The sequence below is a fragment of the Dendropsophus ebraccatus genome, chromosome 1 (genome assembly GCF_027789765.1).
Source record: "Dendropsophus ebraccatus isolate aDenEbr1 chromosome 1, aDenEbr1.pat, whole genome shotgun sequence".
Lineage (NCBI taxonomy): Eukaryota > Metazoa > Chordata > Amphibia > Anura > Hylidae > Dendropsophus > Dendropsophus ebraccatus.
This window is the reverse complement of record NC_091454.1, coordinates 116,089,489-116,114,752: the sequence shown is the minus strand read 5'-3', so window position 1 is coordinate 116,114,752 and position 25,264 is coordinate 116,089,489. Positions and strand designations below refer to the sequence as shown.

At 38.4% G+C, this 25,264-nt stretch overlaps 1 protein-coding gene across 4 annotated transcripts in view; it reads right to left on the bottom strand.

Moving 5' to 3' along the window:
* Positions 1–298: 298 nt before the first annotated feature.
* The window catches only part of CELSR1 (cadherin EGF LAG seven-pass G-type receptor 1), a 116,551-nt gene continuing 91,585 nt past the window's right edge, over positions 299–25,264 (bottom strand). The window contains exons 17-36 of one of the 4 annotated variants that reach the window (XM_069977063.1): positions 24,825–24,919; positions 22,766–22,975; positions 21,483–21,666; positions 19,721–19,864; positions 18,043–18,232; positions 16,205–16,372; positions 15,651–15,777; positions 14,808–15,008; positions 13,621–13,795; positions 12,605–12,717; positions 12,231–12,310; positions 11,937–12,063; positions 10,509–10,634; positions 9,439–9,572; positions 7,300–7,403; positions 6,776–6,943; positions 6,140–6,382; positions 4,958–5,222; positions 3,128–3,207; positions 299–2,893 (exon numbers count right to left, since the gene is read on the bottom strand). In XM_069977063.1, coding sequence (XP_069833164.1) covers positions 3,162–3,207; positions 4,958–5,222; positions 6,140–6,382; positions 6,776–6,943; positions 7,300–7,403; positions 9,439–9,572; positions 10,509–10,634; positions 11,937–12,063; positions 12,231–12,310; positions 12,605–12,717; positions 13,621–13,795; positions 14,808–15,008; positions 15,651–15,777; positions 16,205–16,372; positions 18,043–18,232; positions 19,721–19,864; positions 21,483–21,666; positions 22,766–22,975; positions 24,825–24,919 — 2,900 coding nt within the window. In that variant the 3' untranslated portion in view covers positions 299–2,893; positions 3,128–3,161. Of the gene's footprint in view, positions 2,927–3,127; positions 3,208–4,957; positions 5,223–6,139; positions 6,383–6,775; positions 6,944–7,299; positions 7,404–9,438; positions 9,573–10,508; positions 10,635–11,936; positions 12,064–12,230; positions 12,311–12,604; positions 12,718–13,620; positions 13,796–14,807; positions 15,009–15,650; positions 15,778–16,204; positions 16,373–18,042; positions 18,233–19,720; positions 19,865–21,482; positions 21,667–22,765; positions 22,976–24,824; positions 24,920–25,264 lie in introns of all 4 variants that reach the window. The other 3 variants (XM_069977089.1, XM_069977071.1, XM_069977081.1) reach the window with 3 other exon arrangements.

Here is a 25,264-nt window from a genome sequence, read left to right as displayed (position 1 = left end):
AACCAAGGAGGGGATGGTCGGTATTTTTTTAACCAGAAGTGGATTGAAAAAAATAAAAAATAAACAAATCTTTTCATTTCAGTTTTCTCTGTTAGAAGAAAGAATCCGCCCGTGCATAGAATGGTGCCTATGACACAGTCGGAGACGCGAGCTGAGAATTCCGCGACAGAGTTTCCCTAAAAGGGTAGAGCATCAGACATCCCCGAAGTTAAAATACTAATTTAACACAGTAGTCGTTAAGGGATTAACATACATAACTACAGATTATCATAAATTAGAAGGGGCCAAGACACACAGACAAGTTGAACATTTTAATTTACTGTTCCATCTTATCAGTTCAGTTTTTTCCAGTGTTTTGTACATCAATAAATATACACATAAAAAAATCCAGTGTCTATTATGTCATAAAAATAATTTTAAAAATTAAAAAACACCTTGCCAATATTTAACACTTATTTGCCTTTGCAAACATTGAGCTGGGTCACAATGTACATTGTACAATCTTTTTCTGCAATGGACATGTGTACATAGATACTGCATACCAACAAATGCACTGGTGTAGACAGAAACAGTATATAGTATTCTCTAATAGACATTTTCCTAAAAACCATGGGCTCTAAAACAAGAAAATGTGCTGTATATTCCGACAGACCATACACATGGAAGGACAAATGCTAAGTTGGTGACTTGCTGTAAGGCACTTCACTGACACCACTAAATACCTATGATATGTGTACCAGTTGGGTTCCTTTCAAATAAAAAAAACCAAACACCCTAGGACTCCATTCACACCATACATGCTTTTTGTCATCTTGTGGGAAATGTTGCTACTGGGCACCCTAAACAAACCTGCCGAATCACTAAGGCCACTTCCAAGTGGATAAAATACAGGCACATTTTAGTGTCCAAATTACAGCTGCAACCCTCCGTGGTTTGCTGAACTAGACTTAGATCACCACAGGATTTTGGTAGGTCTAGTTTAGTAAAACCACAGCAGGTCTAGGCTTTGTGTCTGTAATACACTAAAAGTATAAACTGACCGTACCAATGTGCAGTGCATCCACAATTCTCTAGATACTATGGGGCCAAATAGTACTTATTAAACACAAAACTTCTGTATATATCTACTGCCATACTGCAAGGCATATATATTTGGGTGTGAATGGAGTAAAGGAGGCTGAACTGGAATAGCACACACAACCTGGAGACAGAAATGGTGCTGTTTTTGCAAGAAAGTAGCTATGATTTTTCTTATCCTGGATAACGCGTTTAAATGTACTAAAACTATGTGATGTAAATCCTTGCATTAAAGCTGTCGCTGAGTGAAGATCTTGAATGTAGAAAAGACACAAAGGAAATAAAATAAAAAAACATACTGGAAAAGTCTCCCTTAAATCTTGTCTTATCCAATATTGCAATTAAAACAGTGCGAAATACATAAAGGGATTTTCTGTATGTGCCTCAGGAGCAGCAATTTAGATTTAAAAGTAGTCCTTTAAATCTCCACTAGGGAACCTGTAACAGTGTACATACACATAAGAAAACTAAAGCACTTCTACAAACCCCAGACAACATTTTTAAGCCACCCTATGTGTGGGGGAGTAGAGCTGAGCGAACTTTAGATGGATTCGAACATGCTTTAAGATCGCTCAACCCTAGTGGGTAGATTTTGTGTGTAGCATAAAATGACTAAAATTGAAATGTACTTTCAACAATTAGATATACCATCAACAACTGTATAAAAAGTCATGTTTTTTATGTATACCGCAGATGTGATGGACTACTGTGTACTGGACCACAAAGCATATGCAATGAGTTACATACAATGTAATAGTGTCTATAAAGTAATCTAGCAAATGTTGGTTTCAGGTACTGTATGACAAATTTCTGTGGTATTTTTGAAAACATATTCCAGCTGTAAAATGACATGAAAGGAAGCTCTAAAAAGTTTGACAACTGGATGGATGTTCATAGAAGGCCTCAAATCCCAAGAAAGAAAAAGGAAAGCAATCATTGTGAGCTTTTGGTAATGACAAGAACCACAACTACTTGGCAGCACAATTACATGATTTTTTTGTCTCGACTTAGGGCACAGGTTTGTAAAATAATTACAAATGTCACTTTAAAATAAAATTTAAAAAAATGATGAATTTTCTGAAAAATAAAATGTTAAAATTCAAGTAACAATGTGCAATCTTATTATAAAAATATCTGTCCTCAGCAGGTCTCCGAGTATCAAAGAAACAAACTAATTCTAGTGTAAAATTTACAAAAAGAGCTTTTTTTTAAGTCTTCATACAAAATATATAAAAATATCTACAGTCAGTGTTAAAGATTTATACATCGGGTGAGATTTTAAGACACATTATAATGTGGTGAAATGAATGAAGGGCACTTGGTGTCATATTCCGATGCATATTGTTCAGTAGGCTGGAAGGTCACATTGTGACAGAACACAAGCAAATCAGCACGGAGGGGTCCTAGAGAAAAAGGGCCGTCTGTAGAATGCCAATTTTAACATAGTAGTCCCATTGTATTTACATTCATTCATTTAAGAGTCTTTAGCTTAGACTGCACCACAAAGCAGCCTCCTCTGCAATGTATGGCCCCGGGTATCCGCCAGTCTCTACTGTGATGTCCTTTTCATCCAGGGCAACGGAACTTTGCTTATTGTCACACATTTGGCACTGGGTGCTGATAGCACAGCCTTCCGATATATATATATATATGTGTGTGTATTAGGAAGCAGTCACAAGTCTGCCGTATTAGGTAATTGCATTAGCAACAATAAATCCTCAACCATGACACTTGTGCTTTCTGCATCTTCCCAGGTGTAGAGGGCATCACAAGCTTGGGGCGAGGTTTTTCGATCACTACCAGCTTTCACAGTTTCCTGATGATTCAAATTGAAGTTTCATTACTGCCGCTGTTCATGAAAGAAGGGATCATGCAGGGTTAGGGTTAGATAAGAACTTCATTTATAAATGTTAGTTTGTTGGTCATGCATATTTCTGAGGAAAGAAAGATTCACAGAACAAGCATGCATATATAACCCTGCCACCAGCTGGCCATGTTTGGTACCCATGCAAAGTCAGTTATACTATTGACGTAGAAGAGATTAATTTACCAATCATATTGCTTTAGAAAACTTTTGCCTTATGTTAAAATCTGACTTTCTGCTCCAGCGAAATGAGGTTACTTGTTACCCTATAAAAAATAGCACAGCTTGCCTAAACAGTTTGCCAGAATACAGGGAGGACAAGTAGGCAATTTAGTGGATAGGTGTATTAAATAATGTGGATCAAACAACGTGCTTATATGTGTTTTACAGTATAATATTAGTATTGTTAACGGCCATTAAATGGTGAGGTTAAATGTGTAATTGAGTGCACACTATTATCACGTACACAGATCATCAAAAGATAAATATCTCCTGTTCAGAGTATGGCCACTACTGGCTTGGATACACAGTGCTGTATTTACCATGAAGGCAAGCATTGCTCTTCACTGGGGAAGTACAATTATTGGGAACCTGCCATATTGGGTCCTATTCCATACATAAAGGTGTGTGTTGAGTAACATATCAATCATAGTACAGATGCAGCAAAGTAAGGCTGGGTTCACACTGCGTTTTTGCAGACCGTTTAACGCATCCATTTTTAAATGGTTACTTTTAACGTTCACAAAAACCTGGTCAACCATTTTGATCCTCTTTTTTTTAATTGGAAGTTTTTGGAAAAAGGGATCCAAACAATTTCACACAATTTCATCCATTTTTTCTTCTTTCATAAACGTATACTTTTTGCAGAAATGCAGTGTGAACCCCGCCTTAACAGTGACAGTTCTGAGTTATGTTATCAGGAAAGCAGACTGCTCCAATGGCCTGATGCGTAATATGAGGATATTGTGGCATGACTGAAAATGTCCCTTGGCATGACAGTAGTGTCATGCAGCAAACAGACCTTAAAGCGACTCTGTACCCACAATATGCCCCCCCCCCCCCAATCAGATTGTACCTTTGGTTAGCTGCTTTTAATCCAATATCTGTCCTGGGGTCCGTTTGGCAGGTGATGCAGTTATTGTCCTAAAAAATACTTTTAAACTTGAAGCCCGTGCCCAACGGGAGTATCTATGCCCTAACTTTGCACCACCCCTCCGTCCCTCCTCCCCACCCTCTTCATCATTAGGAATGCCACTGAAACATTTTCTCCATACTGAACACTGCACAGGGCCTTAACGATCCAGCCCATGTGCCGGGCTGCCACAGGTGGGGAATAGGAGGCAATCTGCCTGGAGCATTCCTATTGATGAAGAGGGTGGGGAGGAGGGACAGAGAGGTTGTGCAAAGTTAGGGCACAGATACTCCCATTTGGCACAGGCTTCAAGGTTAAAAGTATTTTTTTAGGACAATAACTGCATCACCTGCCGAACGGACCGCAGGACGGATATTGGATTAAAAGCAGGTATCCGAAGGTACAAGTGGTTTGGGGGGGTCAGATTGTGGGTACAGAGTCGCTTTAAAGAGACTCTGTCAGTAGGTTTATGCTGTCCTATCTCAAGGTAGCATAACATAGTGACAGAGAAGCTGAACAGAATGATGTATTACTTACATTGTTCTGTGCAGCTGATTCTGAGATTTCTTCTGTATGGACTATAAGTAGTCCTCTCCATTATGTACATGAGCCCAGTAGTCCTGGATATTCATGAGAAGCAGAAAACTCCGCCCACCAGCTGCTGATTGGCAGCTATTTATCCATGCTGTGTATAGGCAGTCAACTGTCAATCAGCAGCTGGAGGGCGGGGGGAGGGGTGCGACAAGAATCCTAATAAACCTCACAGTTAAATGTGATACCTTATGAAAATATTTCTACGCAGTTAATGACTGCTTTACAGAATAGAATACAGCTGTGTATCTTTAATATAGCTTCCCCTTCTCTATATTTATAGCTATACTTACTCAGAATCTGAAGTTTCACCATTTGTAGGTGGCACCTGCACACTCATTGCTATGCCATTGAGCTGTTCTCGAGAATGGTCTCTCCGTGAATTTTTAAGGGTTATCGCATTGTCTGTTACTGGATGAACACCATCATTCGAGCATACAGAAGAAGTCCTTGATGAAATTGTACTTTGATTATAGTCTGCCAACTTCTCACGTAGACGATTTTTCATGTTCTTGTCAGTCAAAGGTGGTGGGTATGTGACCTTGTTTTTCAGAATTCCTATTAATAGCATTGTAAACATTTATTAAACATAGTGCACAAAGATAAAGTATCACAATCTGAGAAGTTCATAGTGTTAGCATGGCAATTTATAAGCGGGTGTATTTTACTGCAGAGGCTACCTATGAAATCCCAGTAAATTGTTGTTCTTTATGGTAGTAAAGTAATAAGAATGTCTCTCTCACTGATGCCTTGTCTCTTTTTTGCTTCTTTTAGCTTCCCAGTGTATGGGGCAGATATGTGTCCCTTGGCTACATTGTACATTGGGCTATCACTATAAAATGCCCTGCTATATTTTGCAATTATTGTCACAAACCTTCAGAGGAAATTTTGAAAGAACAGTGGGTGACACAGGAAGAATAAGTCATGCACGGCTTTTGTTATCTTGAGTAAACCTGACTCATTAGGTAAATATAAAGGGCAGGACAACTATGAGGAAAACACATACATCATTGTCACATATGAAAGCTGGATTGTTATTGGTTATAATAATGGAGAGAATCATTCCTAAGTATTAACGCCTCAGCAAATAGTGGCCTCATGTGATCCAAAGAACTAAAGACAGGATTCAGTGGTCTTTCTGAAGCATGGGTCAAAATGTTGCCCATTACTTAACCGCCCACATGGATGCTGTCACATTTTCCCATTTTTCCATATATTTATGTGCAATGATACCGTGAAAAGCTCAGAACTTAAAAATTGGACCATATTAGAAATGTTTGTGAACAGAATGATCTGCAGTGCTAGGCATAGCTTCCCCATATGGGTGTGGAGTCATTGGGCCTGTGTAACCAGTGATGAGGATAGACAACTATTATATGATCAGTGGGTGTCCAAACCCTGTCACCCCTCCAATATACACAATAAAAAAAGGACCATAGCTTTGGAAATTGCATTCATTTATGGATGGGCTTTACCTTTCCTGAGCTCTGGCTGCTGGTTATTGTGATTGCTGATTAATTTGCCATCCTTGTTCTGAGCTTCATTCTCCTTGTCCTGAGGGGTATCTCCGCAGTGGTTGACCTTGTTTTCATTGTGTAGCTCTACGTTTACTTTGGTCTCCACTTTCAACTTGCATTTGCCATCCTGATCTTCACTGTCACTGGCAGTAACACAGTCAGCTGGCCAGTAGGGTTTAACATGATTCGGTATGGAATCCACTGTACAAAGAAGCAAGATAGGAATTCATCAATACAATGACGTGAACCAAAATTGCCATCCACATAACATCATTCTTCTATCCATTATCTCATTATTCTATCCATTCTGATGAATTGATCGGGCTGGACACCTTAAGCAAAAGTTCAAGATTCTGTTTGATATTTTACATGGAAAAAAAATGTCTTTAGTCTGTTGACAATACATGCTAAGTTTTATTTTCACTTTTCAATAAATCTACCCAATAATTATTTTTCAAGGCTTGGAAACAATTTTCAGGGCTTGGATGCTTGTTTTATTAAAGGTTTTTATGTTGTACCACAGTGTTTGTGGTCCAGGATAGTAACAATATAGTTACGTGAATAAAGAACTACCAAGTGTTGGGTACTCATTACCTTTTGGGGTGCTGTGCACTGGTCCTCGCTCATTGTTTTTAGGGCTAGTTGGTTTCCACTGTTGTTCCGTTTCAATGTCCTCCTCTTCGCTGTCAGATGAGCGAGAGGAAGCATATGAGCTGCTGTGTTCATCCAGGGAAAGCTCACTGTCTGAGTCAGAGTCCTGCCCTATAAGGAAGAAAAATAATGAGTTGTTAGTACTGGTATGGAATGTTCTTTTAAGGGTGTACACACAGCATGTTTGTTATAGAAACTTCTGCAACCGTCCCATTCATCTGAAACAAGCGTGTAAAAATCTGTGTGCTTGATGCAGAAGCATCCACATTTTGATAAATGCAGCAGATTTTTGTCACAGAAATTTCTGCCAAAAATATGCATGGGAGCATATCCATGTATGAGACTGTCTGACATTTTGCTAGAGTAAAAACACATGAAAATTTAAGTCATATTTTAAGAAAGAATATGGACACGGTCAGGAAAGTTATTTTATATGGTGATTTAACAAGATGCACAACATTCCGTACCATTGGAGTGTGTGTGGTTTCTGTTGAAGAGGGCAGCATCGACTTCTGCCACACCAGCACGGGTCTGTCCTGAAGACAAGCTAAGCCTCTGAGCGGCTTCATCCCTGTATTTAGTAACCAATATAGAGTATATTAAAATATGCCACAAATGGCTTACACACAGAGCAAAAGTCCTGACAATTTGCACAACGTATGACAAGCACTAAGGGAAGATACCTGCAGCAGTAAATCTGTCAGCCAAATTGTCAACTCAGTTTATCAGCATGCAAGCACAATGCAATCAGGTGAATGAGTACAAGGTTATATATTCATATACACAGAGATATGTATTATTCTCCTATATAATCTAAATTAAGCACACATTTTGTACTACACAACAGATGATTACAAGTGAAAGTCTGCCATGCAGAAAGCAGCATTTATTTTGCAGTGCATGGAAAGAAATTTAGTACCAGTTATTTTCATCACATTTGGGCCATATGTCTGATGTATATGTCTGTATGCAACTAAAATAACAAATCTATATAAAAAAAACAAAAGAGTTTACATATTTTTTTGAGACACTGTCTGCTTATCCCCTTCATGGTTTGGGTGTTTTGGGCTTTTGGGAGAAGAGCAAAACCTTATCTTTTGGAATACCGCATTATCTTGCTGGACATATTGGGCTTTATAATTATTAAAAAATTGGGTGTTAAAAAATATCCAAAAAAGATTATTTTAGCTTTAAGATTATTTTGGCTTTAAAAGTATTGCCCTTAGCTTTGTACGCAGCCTCTGTACATGGTTTATAATCACCAGGTACAGAACACTGTTGGCTAAAGTACAACTGGAGAAGAAGAAACAAAAATGAATGCCCAATCATTTTATTTTTAGTCCCATGTACATTCTATGTGAGAGGAACATGTTAATGATGGCGCTTAGGCCAGTGCAAAACGAGTTGAAATTGGATGACTGGAGAGGTGTGCACTTTCTTCTGAGAAGGGGTAATTTTCATTAATTTTTTTCTCATTGTCACTTTTTGTTGTTGTTCTTTACTGTGGGACACAGGATAGTAGGTAACAAATTGTCTATATTTTCCCTACAGCCCTTTAGATCACTATTAACAATGATCTATATAGTCAAGCATGAAGAGAAGACACAGATCACATCTTTTTTGCCTACTTTTGGGCAGACTCTGCTTGGGGGAAGCCTGTGACCTCATTACTGACATCAAGGGCTTCCCAGCAACTGCCTGAATGCAAAAGCAGCTGAGGATTCTCAGTGACAGGGATTCTCTGCGGCCCGTTAATCAGCAATGGATGGTTCTGATGGGGGTTGAAAGAAATGCATTATCAGAAAATGACCTATTGTTTAAATCATGTTTTTATGCTTAAAATATTTAAAGAATTTTTTGTGATTTTTTTTTTTAAATTTTCCATTAAACTAGATGATAAAATTTTGGCCACTAGGAATAATATTAAGCTATAACTTCTTGTTCTTTACAAATTACTTTCCAGCAGTTTCGTGCTTATCATCACACATTTACTAATAATGTACACAGTTTAGGCAAGACTCTTTTGATAAGATCATGTTTGAAGGTTTGGATTCCTGAAAAAGGGACTAGGCTAGTGAAGTTTAGGTTTTCTCGATTCATTTACGAATGAAAAAAAAAGCTAATTTCTTAAGTAATTGTTGGTGCAAGCTACACAAAAAAACTGATTGTAAATAACTTTACAGGCATTTACTAACCAGTGTGCACCAAAATAATGAATGATCAAAATAAATAATTAAAAATGCACCTTGCACAATGCAGTCAACATGTCAGACTCTCAGCCAACTAAAGTAAATTCCTCCCACTCTGAAAAAGCCATTAGATTGAACCCTCAAAATTTACCCAATCTAAAAGAAATGTTTGTGTCCTATTTCTTGCACTACAAGTTAGAAAGAAACGTATATATCTCAACTGCAGGGTCAAAAAATAAAGCACGCAGAGCCTAGCATTTGTCTATTTTACCTGAATAGACAGCATATAGTCTCTGTAGACTTAATTCCACACTGTAAGTTTCTTGAGACTTTTGCAAACTCCACATTCATAAATTTGCATTTTGTATTAGCCATTGAAAAGACAAGCCAAGCACCATGCACCCGCCACCGCATTACCTGAGGATATAAGCAAGGTAGCTATTGTGGCTCTTGGCTGACCTGACGGTGCTCTCCAAGGAGACGGTGGATTCTCCGATGCCTGTTCTGAACATGGATTCATCCATATAGGTGTTATTATAATTTAGTGTCCTCTATAAAATGAAAAAAACAATTAAACCACCATTAAAAGTTTTCAGGTTTTCAAGTTTGCACTTTAAAGTTTCAAAGATTAAAATTCAGTTAGATGACAGCTTAAATCTGGCCCTACTAAAAAATGAAGACACCAATCATTTCAGTGGCTCATGTTTACCACATACAAATGTTTATTTCAGTTTGAAAAGAAAGTTTTTTCTGTTTAAAACTGTTCTGCCGGACTTCCCATAACTAGGGAAAAAAGCAAGATACACTGCCTTTCATTCCTACTGTATTGTATGTGACGACAGTATCATGTGAAGTCATTATAAGAGAAGTGTTAGAATCTGCACATATCTGACATTATTCTAAAACAATTCCATGACTTGTGTTGTGATATATACTGCTATGCCTACCACTTTACAGCCAAGTTTCTTAACAGATGAGGTGGCCCTCACCATGAGGGCACAGATAAGGAGGTATTTTTACCAAAAGTGAATATAAGTTTTAAAGTCACTTCTCTCACAGCACCAATCTCTGGATTAGAAACACATTGCACCTTGACTCATCTTGAAATTATAATGGTTTCGGGGGAAAAAATGAGTGAAATATTTATTATTTTGACACAGTCTTTAACCAGTGGTAGCATATAAGAAGGGAACTTCTGAAAAGCTGTACTGGAAACCAGGACATAAAATCTAATGACCTCCGAAATATTTCAATGACAAATATAATTGTAATTGCCATTAAAACAACAAGCATATACAATGCTAATTCTATATGTCAAATGGCATACATAACTGTTATTATGGCTTTATTCTTTTAATTATATACACTATTTATGCCTGCAACCAACATCATCTTTATTCCACAACCTTTTAAACAGGACTTCCCACCAACCATCAATATTCCCAGTTGCCCCTAGGAGGGCAGTAGAGGTACATAAAGTGACTTACAGTTAATAATGTGGCTCTCGTTGTTGTACTGTCATCTGTAATGTATTTCTTTCCAGTAAATGTATTCTTTAACTGTCTTCTGACTTCTTTGTTAAATACACAATGGAAAAAGAAAATAAAGAGCCCCTGCAGTAGAAAAAAATATTATGTTGTTACTGCTGCATTTTGTAATTGCATTAAAACACAGATGATGTGAAGAAGAAATGAGACATTTTTAAAAATAAAGTTAAATTAAACTTTAATTAAGAAAAGTTATTGATTTTTTTTTAACACTAAGCAGCAGCAGTAAGACACGACACAGCCTCTCTGCTGCCACCAATGGCTGAGCATGAAATAGCAGGGGTGCACATGCCCTTAGGCACAGTCTGACTTGCTATGCCTGTCAGTGTAACACTGACAGGCACAATGCACTACAATACAGATCTGTACAGTAGTGTAATATACCTGCCCATCAGCCGATGGCATACCCAAGTCCCCTAGTGGGACAACAACAAAAAAATATGAAAAAAAAGTGGGTAAAATACACATACACAAAATTTAAAACACACAATCCTCCATGTTCCACATTAAAAAAATAAAAAAAATAAACATACACATATTTGGTATTGCCGTATACATAAGGATGCAAGCAATACAATTATCAAGATCTAACCTGCAAGGTGAATAAATGCCCTTAAAACAAAACCTTGACAAAATTACCTATTTTTTAAAATCTGGCTTCCCTAAAAAAATTATAAAAAAGCGATCAAAATGTCACATGAACCCCAGAATAGTCCAACTTAAAATATCCCCTCATCCTGCAAAAAATTAGCACATCTCTGTGAGTTATTACATAATAACAGCTCTCAAAATATAGCAACATAAAGACTTGATTTTTTTAACAATAAATACAAAATTTATTACAAAAAAAATAACACTTTGGCTCCATGATAAACTTTGGTTCTAACCTAAATTCAACTAATACACAACCTTCAGGGAATATCATGGAATTATTTGCTGTAGACCAGCCACATTGGGTTTACAAGCTACAGTTACACTAAGGTCCACAATGGGTTTCTGAAAAGGAGAGCAGAATATTGTGTCTTTACAGGGGAAATAAAATCAGTAGACTTTGCCTGTGGCAGATCTAACGGGGTGCAAATGGTCAATGAATATCTATACATGTCACAAATGCCCAAAAAGGTAAAACCCAATGTAAGTGTCAGACCAGTAAGCTCAAATAAGGGACTACAGAGAAAGGGAGGAAAAGTGATTCAAAAAACGGTATCAATATATATAGGATGCCTAAAGCGTCTAGTAGCATTATGCATACAGTTGTAAAACAGGTAGTCTCGGAGTCCTGAGGAAGTATTCTGCTACATGGTGTGAGAACATGGGCCATTTTTAATGATCTCAGAAACATAAAATACCAAATCTTAGACAGATTACCTGCATACAGCTGAAGATGGCAAAGAGGTAGTGAAATGTCATCACATCACTGTTGACAGCCATGAGTCCTAACAACCATGTGGCACTAACCAGAAGCAGCAGGAGGAAAGCAGTTCTCAGGGTTGATCTAGAAACATAAATTTCTTAATTAACATGGCATTTATATCAGTAAAACTCAAAGTAAGCAAGTCCTCATTGTATTCTTTACTTTGATTTTCTCTCAAAACAAAGATTAGGCTGGCGACTTCTACATTAAACTGCATGAATGAGATAAGCATTTGTCTCTAAACTTACAAAACTCCTGTCTTCTCAAATACCCGTTGTCTTCGTCCACAAGATGTCTTCACAGCTAGTACAAAGATGACTGTATTTATCTGTACAAAAAACATGTTAATACCATGTCAATAAAATGAATTCTTATTATTCATATAACAAGGTAATGCCACTTTAGAGGAACTTCCCAAGTACGTGACAATATGTTCTCTACTGACATTTTTGCACACCCCTTGATACAATTACTGGTAAAGGGACTAAGTCCAGTATAGAGAAAATAGGGAAAATTCTCATTGATCTACAATAAGGTAATTAATTATCTATGAAATAGGTCATCCATCATGTCAAATATATGGCAGCCTTCTGCTGTGCAATTTTTTTCTGATGATACTTACAGCAACCACTACAGCAATGGGGCCAGCAAAACTCCAGATTAGGGTGTCATGTACTGAAAGCCAGCAGAAGTCAGGGTTTCCATAGCCTTGAGGATCTAGGCCAACAGCAAGCCCTAATAGGTGAAACATAAAAAGCAAATTTATTTCCATCGAGGACTTAAAAAATTGTATCCATGCACATAAGAAGAGATAAGGAATAAATTATTATAATCCTAAAGACATTTATTCACCTTTGATATTTAAGGTAGGCTACATTATTATAGAATAGTAAAGAAAACAGTAATTGTAGAAAAATAATAAATATAAGAAATGAGACCAAGAAAAATATGAATATGAATAATGAATATGAATCATGGAGGCTTATTTATTGCCCTATCTACTATACATCCTTATAAAAATTGTAATATATTTATAATATATTTCTTTTGCTTTTTATTTTATTGCAATATTTAGTGTATAACAAGTGGCACATACTGCAATACATTGTAGGTATGTGTTAACACAAAGTAAGGTAAAATCTCCAGGAATACTGCTCTATGGCCTCATGGTGTACACATTCCAGCAAGGTATATTGATTCTACCCTGGGGCACTCTCAGGACAAAGATGATATGATTTCTACACACTGCAGTTCTCCATCACTCAGCAGCTTACAGAACTGTCTAAATCCTAATGTCAATGTTCCCAGCCACTGAACCAGAATACAAGACACTTTTATAAACAGTAGAAGAAACTGGTCATATGTTGCTCCCCAGGATAACATGCAATGCTACCAATCTCCAGAAACCCATCTGTTGCTGAGTATGACTAGGCTGGTTAATAAAGAAAGATGAACTAGTACACCCTGGACAGTAACCTGAACATGTGAGACCTCCTAACTGACATGGAGTAAAACACTGAGTATTTCTCTATCTACTGCTTGAATAATATAACCAAATAGTCAAAACATGGCACAGCATGAAACAGGATAAAAGCATGCAGTATGCACTACAGCTAAGTGGCGTGAGAGGCAACATACCTGTTATAATGGCTGGTATCCCGTAACCAATCACATAATAAAAGCGCATGTGACCAGTATCGATGTTTCTTACTTCTGTCAGCATACGGTAAATGTGCAGCCCTTCCACAAACATCCAGGCAAAGGTGCTCATGTAGAAATAATGCAGAAGGATGGCGATCACAGTACAGACAAACTATATGGAAGATAAAATACCAGTAACCAAGCTTGTTAGGGCAAACATTCTCATATCTATAGTGAAGCAGAATATTTTATATGTAGTGTTAGTAGTATATCTGTGCACACTGTTGGGTGCAATTAGAACGTCAGAACACTATTCCAGAATATTAATTTCACACCATAAAACTATTTTCTTTCATTTTCTCATGCTCCTATTTGGAATAAAATAAGAGCATGAGAAAATGAAAGAAAATTGTTTTATGGTGTGAAATTAATCATTTGGAACAGTATTTTATATGTAGGTGATCTCAGGGCTCTCACTTCCTATTGTTTTAAGGCAATCATCAGTTCCTTATAGTAACAGGAGGAAACTGAAAATACAAACCTGCGACTGCAAGGCCAAATAGCATAGGACACATAAAGGACTGGCTTCTTTCCAGTATTAATATTTGCTTACAGTTCAGAAAGTCTGTTTTTCTACTAATTCTGCATTTAGGACCTTAAGTAACGGTGATACCCTTGTTAGTGACATTACAAAGAAAACCAATATATGGAGCAATAATGTTATGAATCACCTACAACCTTTTGTAAGGGCTTTTATGGCCGCTCCCTGAAACAGTATTGTTTTCTATCAGAAAGGCAATAAATCAGGCTGTGAGCCAAACGGTCATGAATTATTTCAGCTCCAGCATTCCTGCCCTGTCTTGGATTCACCAGTGCATGACGTATCAGGCAGCAGATCAAGTGCAAGAATTCGGATGATTAATCTGGTACCATAATTGCCAGGGATGCCTGACGGTACCAGTGCCAGATGTGGGAAACATCCTGTTGTAAGGTATCCAATATTAACCCAGGCATGGAAAGCTTCTGGTAAAACAAGATTCTATACAAATAATACATACTGGCAATAGATAGGCAATAAGCCAGGTGAATTGCAAAAGAACTAGCCATACAAAACCATAAACTCTCCCACAATGGGGTAAAAAGTCTAGCCTGAGAACACAACATGTGAAAACACTCTCACTTACTGGATTTTCAGTCTGGTTGATGCCAATAAGAAAGACTAGTTCAGAAAAGAAGAGGGCGGCAACAAGGTTTTTATGAATATTGTGGATGTTGGATCGTAATGTTCTGATAATCACAAGGACGATGAAAGTCATCAGTAAGGCCGCCATTGAGACAGACACAGAGGTGTAAGTGATGATCTTCAGAGGTAGCACCTCACCATTCTGTAATGGAGACAATTCACAGGTCATTCTATGGGATTATGTCACAAACAATAAAATACATAAGATGTACACAAAACTGGTTCTGACAATATGGTTTCCAAGCTATTACATGACATCATCCAATTTGACAATAAATATCTGGTTCCTGACTAAAGTCATATTGTATGAGTGTAAAAGGAGGTTCTCTGATACTAGTTTCTGATTAAGCTGCCCATGTGCTGTCACTGAAATATATGCCAGTTTAGAGCTGGCAAAGATTACAGCAACAATTTACACATGTGTACAGGCATATATTGTGATAAATGCAGTATGTGAAATTGCCACACTCAACAGCTTTGTCCCCTCCACATAACTCTAATACTAGAATAGATTTATACCTGACTAAAATAAGTGCAATTTAAGGGTAATGTTGCATGGCATACCCCATCTTCTACATACACCCTCCTACAATATAAATTTGGTTTGGTTATGAAATCCTTGTTTCTTACTTATATTTAGATTGTCAGGTCCAGTTTTATATTATTTGAGTCATTGGCGCACTGATATTGCAATGCAGTTAATATACACCTCTTCTGTGGAATAGTAAAGGAGGCGTATAGCACTCATGTAAAGATAAAACAGTTTTCTTTAAGTGTAACTAACCTCTCGCTTGGAAATGTCCATCAGCACTGCAAAACTGGTCATGTGATTACACTGGCAGGTAATATGGCTTCTATTTCTGAAGACCAGCTCACAGCCCTTGGAGGACCAGCCCCCTGAGCCACCAGTTCTGTTTGAAATTAGAAAAGAATTTTTTTTTAAATGGGAACTGTCACTTTAAAAAAAACTTTGACATGTTGTGAATCTGGTTGTTCAAGACTACTGCTAGAACAATCCCGGAGAAAGTGCATTAAACACATTCTCTTCCCAATTCCTGATGCAAGACTATAGGACTGTCTTGTGTCACATGCACAGATAGCAGGGAGAAAAGCTGCATGTGTTGCCCCAGTCTAGTGGTAGGTCAGGGTCTGAACATCTAAAGCCAGCCCAATCAAAACTTTTGAAACGTCTCTACAACGGTGACAGGTATGCTTTAATCCGAGTCAACTGGTACAATTCTTTAAAAATAGATAATCTCTATAGAAATGAATGCATTGTAAAATAAGAAATCAAGTTTATGGATAATAAATAGTTAAGAAAGGGAAGTAGATACATACATAATGGAGTGGTTCCAAAAGACACACACAGGCTTAGTCCTTTCCTCAGTTTCTAACATAGTATACTCCAGTATTATTGGCTTGTCCAGCTGAGTTGGTAGTGGGTCCCCTTCATTATGCACAGATGCGCTTACAATGGGTGTGTTAATGATTGGTCGGTTAGGAACTCTGGGGGAAAAAAGAGGCAGAATACAATGGCCCAGATTAACTAAGACTGTCTGGTTTTCAAAATCCATGCACATTAAGGTTTTATTTTCTCACCTCGCTAGATTTTGTGTTTTTGACTACCCCAGCCCCTCTCAGTTCCTGGTGTGACATTACCAGTTCCCTAGTTCCTCACTTTGTTTTCTACTTCCGAGACTCTTCACAATAGTGATGGCTGTGACACCACTCAGTTGTGTGGGGACCTTAAAGGAGAAGTCTGGTGAAAAATTTTATTAAAGTATTATATTGCCTTCTAAAAGTTATACAAATCACCAATATACACTTATTACGGGAAATGCACATAAAGTGCTTTTTTTTCCCTGCGCTTAATACTGCATCAAGGCTTCACTTCTTGGATAACATGGTGATGTCACGACCAGACTCCCAGAGCTGTGCGGGCTGTGGCTACTGGAGAGGATGATGGCAGAGGGATGCAAAGTGTCCCTCCAGTGCCCTGTGTCCCTCTGCCATCATCCTCTCCAGCAGCCACAGCCAGCACAGCTCTGGGAGTCGTGACATCACCATTTTATCCAGGAAGTGAAGCCTTGATGCAGTAGTAAGTGCAGGGACAAAAAGCACTGTATGTGCATTTCCCGTAAAAAGTGAATATTGGTCATTTGTATAACTTTTGAGGGGCAATACAATACTTAAAAAAAAATGTCACCCGACTTCTCCTTTAAAAACTTTATATATTCAGATATCCCTTTTAATGGTTAAGATAAGAAGTGGTATGCAGGAAGAAGTTTTTGTGGCTTATAATCATATATAGATTATTCTCTATTGTACTTTCCTAACCTCACAGAAAAAGTAAGGCTATTATTCACCACATTGCAGCTTCAGCATGACAGGAGGTCCAAAGAAAATATATCTACAAGAGAGTCTGTGGAGCCTCAATTAAGAGTCTTAAAAAACACAGGACTAGTCAGATATCCCTTCAAGGAAGGACCTAGTCAAGGGTTCGCTCCAGTAAGTGGATCACCAACCACTATATTGTGTCCCTTCCAATATCCAAATCTATTACAAGTTTATTGCTCAGCCAATCGCGGCTGAGCACAGTTATGACGCGGCAGAGGGGGGACAGTGGCAGCGATTTGGCCGTCCGTCCGAAGAGGACGTTTGGCACAAGATGGAGGACATGCGCGACACGGATCAGGTAATGTATAATGCACCAACACTTCCGGGAACACGGACGGGGGTGGTGGGACACGGGAAGGGGGCGATTCACAGACATAACATACATTAGAAAGTTGTATAACTTTGTAATGTGTGTTATTCTGTGAATAATTTTTTAGCGCCGCACTACCCCTTTAAGTGGAAAAACCAAAGCCAGGTATCCATCCACAGACAGCTGTTTAGGAGTGTTGCCCCTCTTCAGTGTAGAGTACGATTCTGGCTAGGAGGGAGCAATGCCTAGTAGACCACTACGGCAAAACAATCACTGACCTCAGGGAGACCAGCTAAAGACGGCACTGAAAACCTAGGTGCATTGCCCCCTGGGAAATATATGCTAAAGAGTCCAGAGAGCCTAAATTAAGAGTCTTGAAACACAGGACTAGCCACATATCCCTCCAGAAGGGCCTAGCACATCTCTGTCTATCTGTAAGGAGGGCAATTGGGATTTTATCTTAGAGTACCTTAAGCTTCGTCGGTCAGGGTCATAGTTTTCTGGTAACAGCTGCCCCAAAGAACGATACACTATCACCATAGCAACAGCATGCTGATTGGATGGATCTGGTTGCCTCTTTCTCCGCTTAGAGAGACTGGAGTCATATTCCTCCTCATTACTGGCATATTTCTGGTTGGAAGGCTTGACAGTGGGCTGGGCTATGTAGAAAAAAAACAATTGTATTGTAACAATATGAGTTATTACAGCATAATTATGTAAGCGTTAAAACTTTTATTTCAGACTGTACATACAGAGTAAAATGTTACAATCAATAAACTCTCTGGCTATAAAAAACAATAAACTTCTATAATGACATCTTTAAAAAAGTAATAACATTACTGTGCTTCCACTGAGGTCATCTATAAATATACCAGCTATAAAATGTAATTTTCTGCAATGACCGTTCTGGACACAGTCACCAAATAGATGCAATTTATTAGCTTCAGGTAGCCCTGTATAACACAGGAGCTGGTGTAGAAAAAGAAAGTGTCACCAAAGGAATCTGAGCACTGTAACAAGTCCAGCTCATCCTATACCAGCACATGCATTCATTATGTGCAAAACAAGAAAGGGTGACCAGGTTTTACTCCTATTCTTCGCTTACTTTCTCACACACATGACACTACAGATAACTATTTTAAGGGGACACCCAGCACCAATCAGCTTTGCAGTGCCACACTACACAGTAAATGTTGTTTGTCACTTAACAGGAGCCAAGCTGCAGTTACACATCACCACCACCAGTGTAGGTGCCAAACAGCTGATCACCAGGGCTGCCGGGTGTCCTGAGGATAGCTCAGCAGTCTATTTTGGTCAGAAAACACCTTTTTTTTTTACACATCTAAATCTTGTAGGAAGAGTCTTCCTTGGTGTTTTTATATGTGTTTATTTTATATGTTTTTCTATTTAACACTGCAGCCATTTTCTTGGTCTGGGCCCTAAACGTATTAACCTCAAGTGTCCTTTACTCCCTTCATAGCAGTAACTGGTACAATGATGTTCATGTCTAAGCAACTGTTTCTGCTACTGCAACTTAGTCTCATTCAAAATAACATGGTTAGGCTGCAGTACAACAGCCATACGGATAAACGTGGACAAGAGCTAGAACAAGAGCAGATCCTGCATTAAAGGGTCAGTGACAGGTCCTATCATCATAGAGCTAGGCCAACAATTTTATATCCTAGAAAACCCCAGAGTTTAGAAGTTTAATTATGTGACTGTAACAACTAGTGATCAGCTGCAAGATCAGCAACTCTTTATCATTCCATTGCCATGCTCACCCACAGCAGCTCAGTGCCCCATCACTTTGTAGTATACTGTGTAATTTTTTTAGTCCATTCTTAATAATGAAGAAAATATCTCCACTGTAGCAAAAATGTGTGATTTTAGGGAGATGCACGGCACAGACACAAATGAATGTGGGAGTAGCCAGCAATGACTATTGACAAGACGCTTCTGCAGATTAACCTTCATGCATCATCATTATGTGTTCATGTGAATGGGGTTACAAAGCCAACAGAATAAAAGAATACAATAACATTAAATTAAAGGAGCAGTCAAAACTGATGTATTACTATTGCATCTCACCTAACATATCTAATACCGGGTATTAACTAAAAAGATTGGAAAAAACACTGTAATTTTACCTTTTCTTTCAGGGGGCTTAAACAAAGTATCAGGAAACAGAACTGATGACTGCAAGTCTTTAGGATAATCTTCATATATCTCACTAAACTGGGGGACTTTGGCTCCACTGAAATTTGCCTTGTCAAAGATGTCTACAGCAATGACTGGAGGAGAGAAGACACAGAATTAAAAGATATGCAGAATTAAAAGTTTTACCGTTTTGATTTGTTTTTAAAACACTATTTTTATTAAGTAATTTTCAGTGATATTTCACAAAAGATACAAGGTGCTCATGTTACCCTGCCTGCCAGAATCTGTTAATCTGTTAAAGGGGTTATCCAGCGCTAAAAAAACATGGCCACTTTTCCCCTACTGTTGTCTCCAGTTTGGGTGGGGTTTTGAAACTCAGTTCCATTGAAGTAAATGGAGCTTAATTGCAAACCGCACCTGAACTGGAGACAACAGTAGGGGGAAAAGTGGCCATGTTTTTGTAGCGCTGGATAACCCCTTTAATGTATTAAATGCACAAAAAATATTTAGCGTGAACTCTAATCAGCTACACTGGGCTACGATGCCACTTTAAGTTTTGATTCATAACCCTAGCTAAAATATAAAGAAGGGTTATAATAAAAACTTCAAGAGGATGCGTTATATACAGATTATCTCAGGCCATCACAAATAAGAGGAGACTGTAATTTTTTGTGTAGGTGCATTATAAGAGGTCTATCGCAAAAATTAAACTTACCACCTACCCACAAGCACTGTGCTCTGCTATCTTCAGAAGTCCTATAGACAATGAATAGGGCAAAGTGTACTGCCACAACATTTATTTGGGTGACAAGGGTTCTCTGTCCTCTTGATCGATGGGGGTCCCAGTGGTCAGATCCCCACTGACCACATATTGTTTAAAATTATCCTGTGGTTAAGTTTAAATCTAGGGATAACACTTTTAAGTGTTATACCTTATTTTTATAAAATGCTTGCAAGGCCTCCGCTCTGGCTTCACTATGGTTAGAAGTAGTTATAAAGTACATCTGTATATGATGTGATGTGAGGCATGTCTCTTATATAGGTCTAAGGTGTGATTTGGCTAAATTTACAGTTTATTATGTAGCATAATGCAAGCACTGATATATGATGTATAATATACATACTCCACTTGCCCCAAACTGCAGACTGAAAGTTTTCTTCCAATTATTGTGCCTAGATAGAAAGCTGTCAAAATAGCAGCAGATGGGCAGGGGAAGTCGGCATAATATGAATACATTGGGCTCCTGCCTTACCGGGCTCGCATCAAACTACACAATATTCTATAATTTGCCCCAAACTACGTCGTAATGAAGAGACATAGCTCAAATAAGTGTACCTGTAACTACTGCATGCTGCTGACAGGTTCCATTTCATTGTAATATTAATGTGCAAACGTGGCCATAATATTACTAATACATAACTCAGAGGCATGACTTGATCTATAATGTGTGTATACTACACTGCAGTGCCAAACACTCCCTCCTCCTTTAATACCCTAGATCTGGACTAAGCTCTTAAGATCTTTCTGAGTCACCACAGCACAGTAAAAGTCATTTACTACATACATGTTCAGAGATTTTTGTAGTTTCCGGAGTCTTAGCCACTTTCCTGACTGGTAATTAGCATTTTACATTCAGAGCATCCTTAAAACTATTTAGTAATATGATGAATGGAGGTTTACTCACAAGACCAGCAGATTCAGGGTACTAGGGTCTTAAAAGTTAAACTTTCCTGTTTCAGGGTAATACTTACTAATATTTTTTGCAACAATAATAAAAGGTTTCATATAAGTCTTTTTCATGTTCCGTGCCATGTTGTTGGCATATTCTTCGTAATGTTTCAACAGGTGTGCTGTACCCCCTTCAGTCCTCTGGATCTGGTCCCAGTGCTCTTTGTTGCTACGATCTAATATTATGCTTCCTGCATGGATGACGTTCTGTAAAATAGAGTTTGTTTGTTACAAAGACAAAAAAAAAAACACATTTACAATGATATCCTATCTAAGGCTTATTCAGTCTCCTCTAAGTGTCTCCGTAGCCATGTGTATCACGCCTACCTCTCACAAGAGGGAGAAAAAAAAGAAAGTGGCTTATGTTTCTTCCCTGTTCTTTAGGCAACAGCAAGCAAAACAGTAAACCACCCTGCCGATTCCTAGTTGTGGACAGAGGGTATCAGAGGATATGGACCTCTGCATTCTCTGACAAATAGGAGATTTTAGGTTTGGTAGATTTGGTAACAACTTGTTAAAGGAAAGGGTCTCAAAGTGGTTTTGTCTCTTTCATAATGGACTTCTTGGTTGCAAATTGCATTACTTACCAGTAATCCCTTAAGGCTGCCTTTCAGTGGTAATTCGTTGCCAAGTTCAGAGATTACGGTAATTATTAAACTAGAAACCCAACACTCCTTTGGCTTCAAATCTCCTTGCTGTTAAGAAATTAGGACTCAGCTTCCAAAACTCTGAGAAGAGTGAAAGAGGCTTAGAGCCCCAGGCAGCTGACATATTAACCTGTCTTCAAGGAACGCTGATGATCTTTAGATATTGTCAGTCAACAATCTTCCCTCTATCTGACTGGCATACCTCATTATTTACTGTTCATAAAGAGTTTGGTTACCATAAATTCCCAATAAGTTTTGTACAAATGCCTGCCTCTGCAAATACACTCTGAAGTCAGTGGCTGTTTCAAATACAATATCATAAAATATAGTTATTCAAGATTGTGGTAAACAAACTGCAGAACTGTGGACTTTTGCAGTGAGAGTAGAATATATAAGCTCCATAGCATGTATCTTTGTGTCTACTGCCATTTATTTACTTTAATGGCTTTTCAGATATTTTTCTTTTAATTTAATGTTTGCACTTTATACACTTTTCCAATGCTCTCTAGTAATTATAAGGTCTGTACTCTTTTTCCAATGCTCTCTAGTAATTATAAGGTCTGTACTCTGTTACATGTTATAACAACCAAATTATGATGCAATGAAGGGACAAAGTAGTGGTGCAGAACTGCTCTGCTATACGCAGCAGGTAGGCATACCTCATTAAATTCCACATCTCTAGTTGCAGCCAAATCGAAACCTTGCTGCTGGCTCTCATACTGCAGCACCCTCACTAGCATCTGATAGCTGGTTCTGATGTCATTTCCATAGAAAGACTTTGTGTGGTTGGTTGCATTCTGCAGGAATCTAGCAATCTCAATGGACTTAACACCATCTAAAACTGTCTCATTCCGGTGAAGCTTTTCATTCTGTAAAACAAATTAGCTACTCAGCATACAATAACAATACAGTAATTGGCTCACAAAATATTAGAAAGGTCCAAACACACGTTATAATAGATATGAATGATAATTTACATGTGAAGGTCAGCGCCATCTCATTATTACTTTTAAGCAATTTTGCTGTGAGCTGTGTACAAAACCAGCCCACTGTTGGCACTGACTGTACAAATAGTTCTAAGCATTCCATAAAGTGTATTGGTGTTGTGCAATTAAAGGGAGAGGAATAACAGCAGCACAAGACATGCACAGGATTCCTGACATTCATCTTAAACTGTGTTTGTAGAGCTGAGTACACGGGCTTCAGGCTGTCAGCAAGACGACAGGAGTCACTTTACAAGAATATCCATTACCGCATATTGGTCTGACCATGCACCGAACCAGGCCACTAAACTACATATGCAGTTAAAAGAGCAGCCAAATGGAGAGATCTTCCCGATCAGTGTTTGGACATGCTCAGCTAAAGGGTTTTACTTTAATGTCCTTTACAGACTATGCCCCCTCTATTTAACTCTGAAGACATAGTAGCTTTGGATTAAAGGGGATTAAAGCCCCCTATTGCCCAGGAGACACCATGGTGGAAGGTATATCTCTTACCTTCCTCTTCTGCTCAGTCCCGGTGCAGTTAGCCGTGTGCTCCACGGCCTGGCAAAACCATTAGGAGCATAGGTGCCCCTCTGCTCCTAACAGTTTCACCGGACCGTGGAGCACACAACTAACCGCACCAGGATTGAGCAGAGGAGGAAGGTAAGAGATATACCTTCCACCATGGCGTCTCCTGTACAATCGGGGGCTTTCAGCAGGTTACATTTGTGTAACCTGCTGATAGTTCCCCTTTAAGCTTTTTCAAAATTTTTTGGGAGAAATAAAAAAAACACAAAGATAAATGTAATAACCGGGACCTAGAAAAGGAATTGGCATCATGATGTTCACCAATTAAATTACAATTAAATTTTACAGCAACCTGGGACCGCGGGCTGCACGCTGGGAGCCCTCTCTGCTTCCCCTTAACGGCCGCATGACGGGTATACCCGTCATGCGTCATTAAGGAGTTAATGATACCCTTAGTTATACATATGGATTCTTTTTTTTTTCTCCAAACTTACTTTATTGAAAAGGTCAGTTAAACATAGGGTTAGATAAAACCTTGAGTAATAATAGCTGCTATTTGAGAGAGATATGGCAACCTGATTTAATGTTCTCTATCAATGTTATTTTATAATATACCATTGGAGAGTTATATTTCCAAATATAAAAGCTAAATGTCCCAAATGTGGCTAAATAAAGGTGCATTTTATTCACTGTCTATAGGAGTATGAAAACAGAAAAAAATGGAAGGAGGTAAATGACAAAATTCATTACTTTACAAAGGTGCGAGTCCCCTTTAACATTTGGTTAGGCCTCAGTCATACAAGAGACATTAACACTCCTCCTAAATAAAGTTTCATTTATAGACTAAATAGTATATAAAGATAACTCAGTACTAAGGAACAAGATTTATTTTAGGGAACAACCGAGCATCTAGTGCCAGTGAAATCCATATATCTGGCAGTCAACAGTATTCTGGGTCAGCTGTACGGTTCACTTATAGCTGGACTGGTTTGTTGCCTACCAATGGCATATTAGTAAAATGCATGCTAAAGCAGAATACCCTCAGAGACCTCTTCATAAGGCTAGCAACAATAGTGCCTACTGTTGTTATCTGCATTTATGTGGAATATGATGCAGCTTACCCCTGAATTGTGTGTTTGCATGAGGAAGTGTAGGACAGAGATGTTAAAATGGACCCGGTGTTTGGGCAGCTCAGTAACGCTCTTACCAGGGTTTTTAGTTCCAAGAAGGTCAGTGTGGTACAGTTGAAGAGTTCGGGAGGAAGCCAGCCTTTTTCCTCACTACAGTGGCGGATCGCATTCCCTACGGGAAACAAATGTAGGAGCTAAACAAAAGCGTAGGAAGAAACCTAATACAACATGTTACCCTACAGACATGTGGATTTTCCACCAGAGAACCATAAAGAATACCAACATTTCATATATATTGAAACAAAAACTCCACAAAGCTCTAGCAAATATTCCTTATATTCTTTCATGGCTTTGGATCAAGACCATAAACGATTTTGTTGTTCCTAGTTCCCTTCATGTCTGTATGGAAGAAAGGACTGGACCACCCTTTAAGATACTTTTGGACTCCTAGATTGGTACCTGGGCAAAGGTATAGCAAAGTGGACAGTTTAGTGTGGCTAAATGCCAACTTTATCCT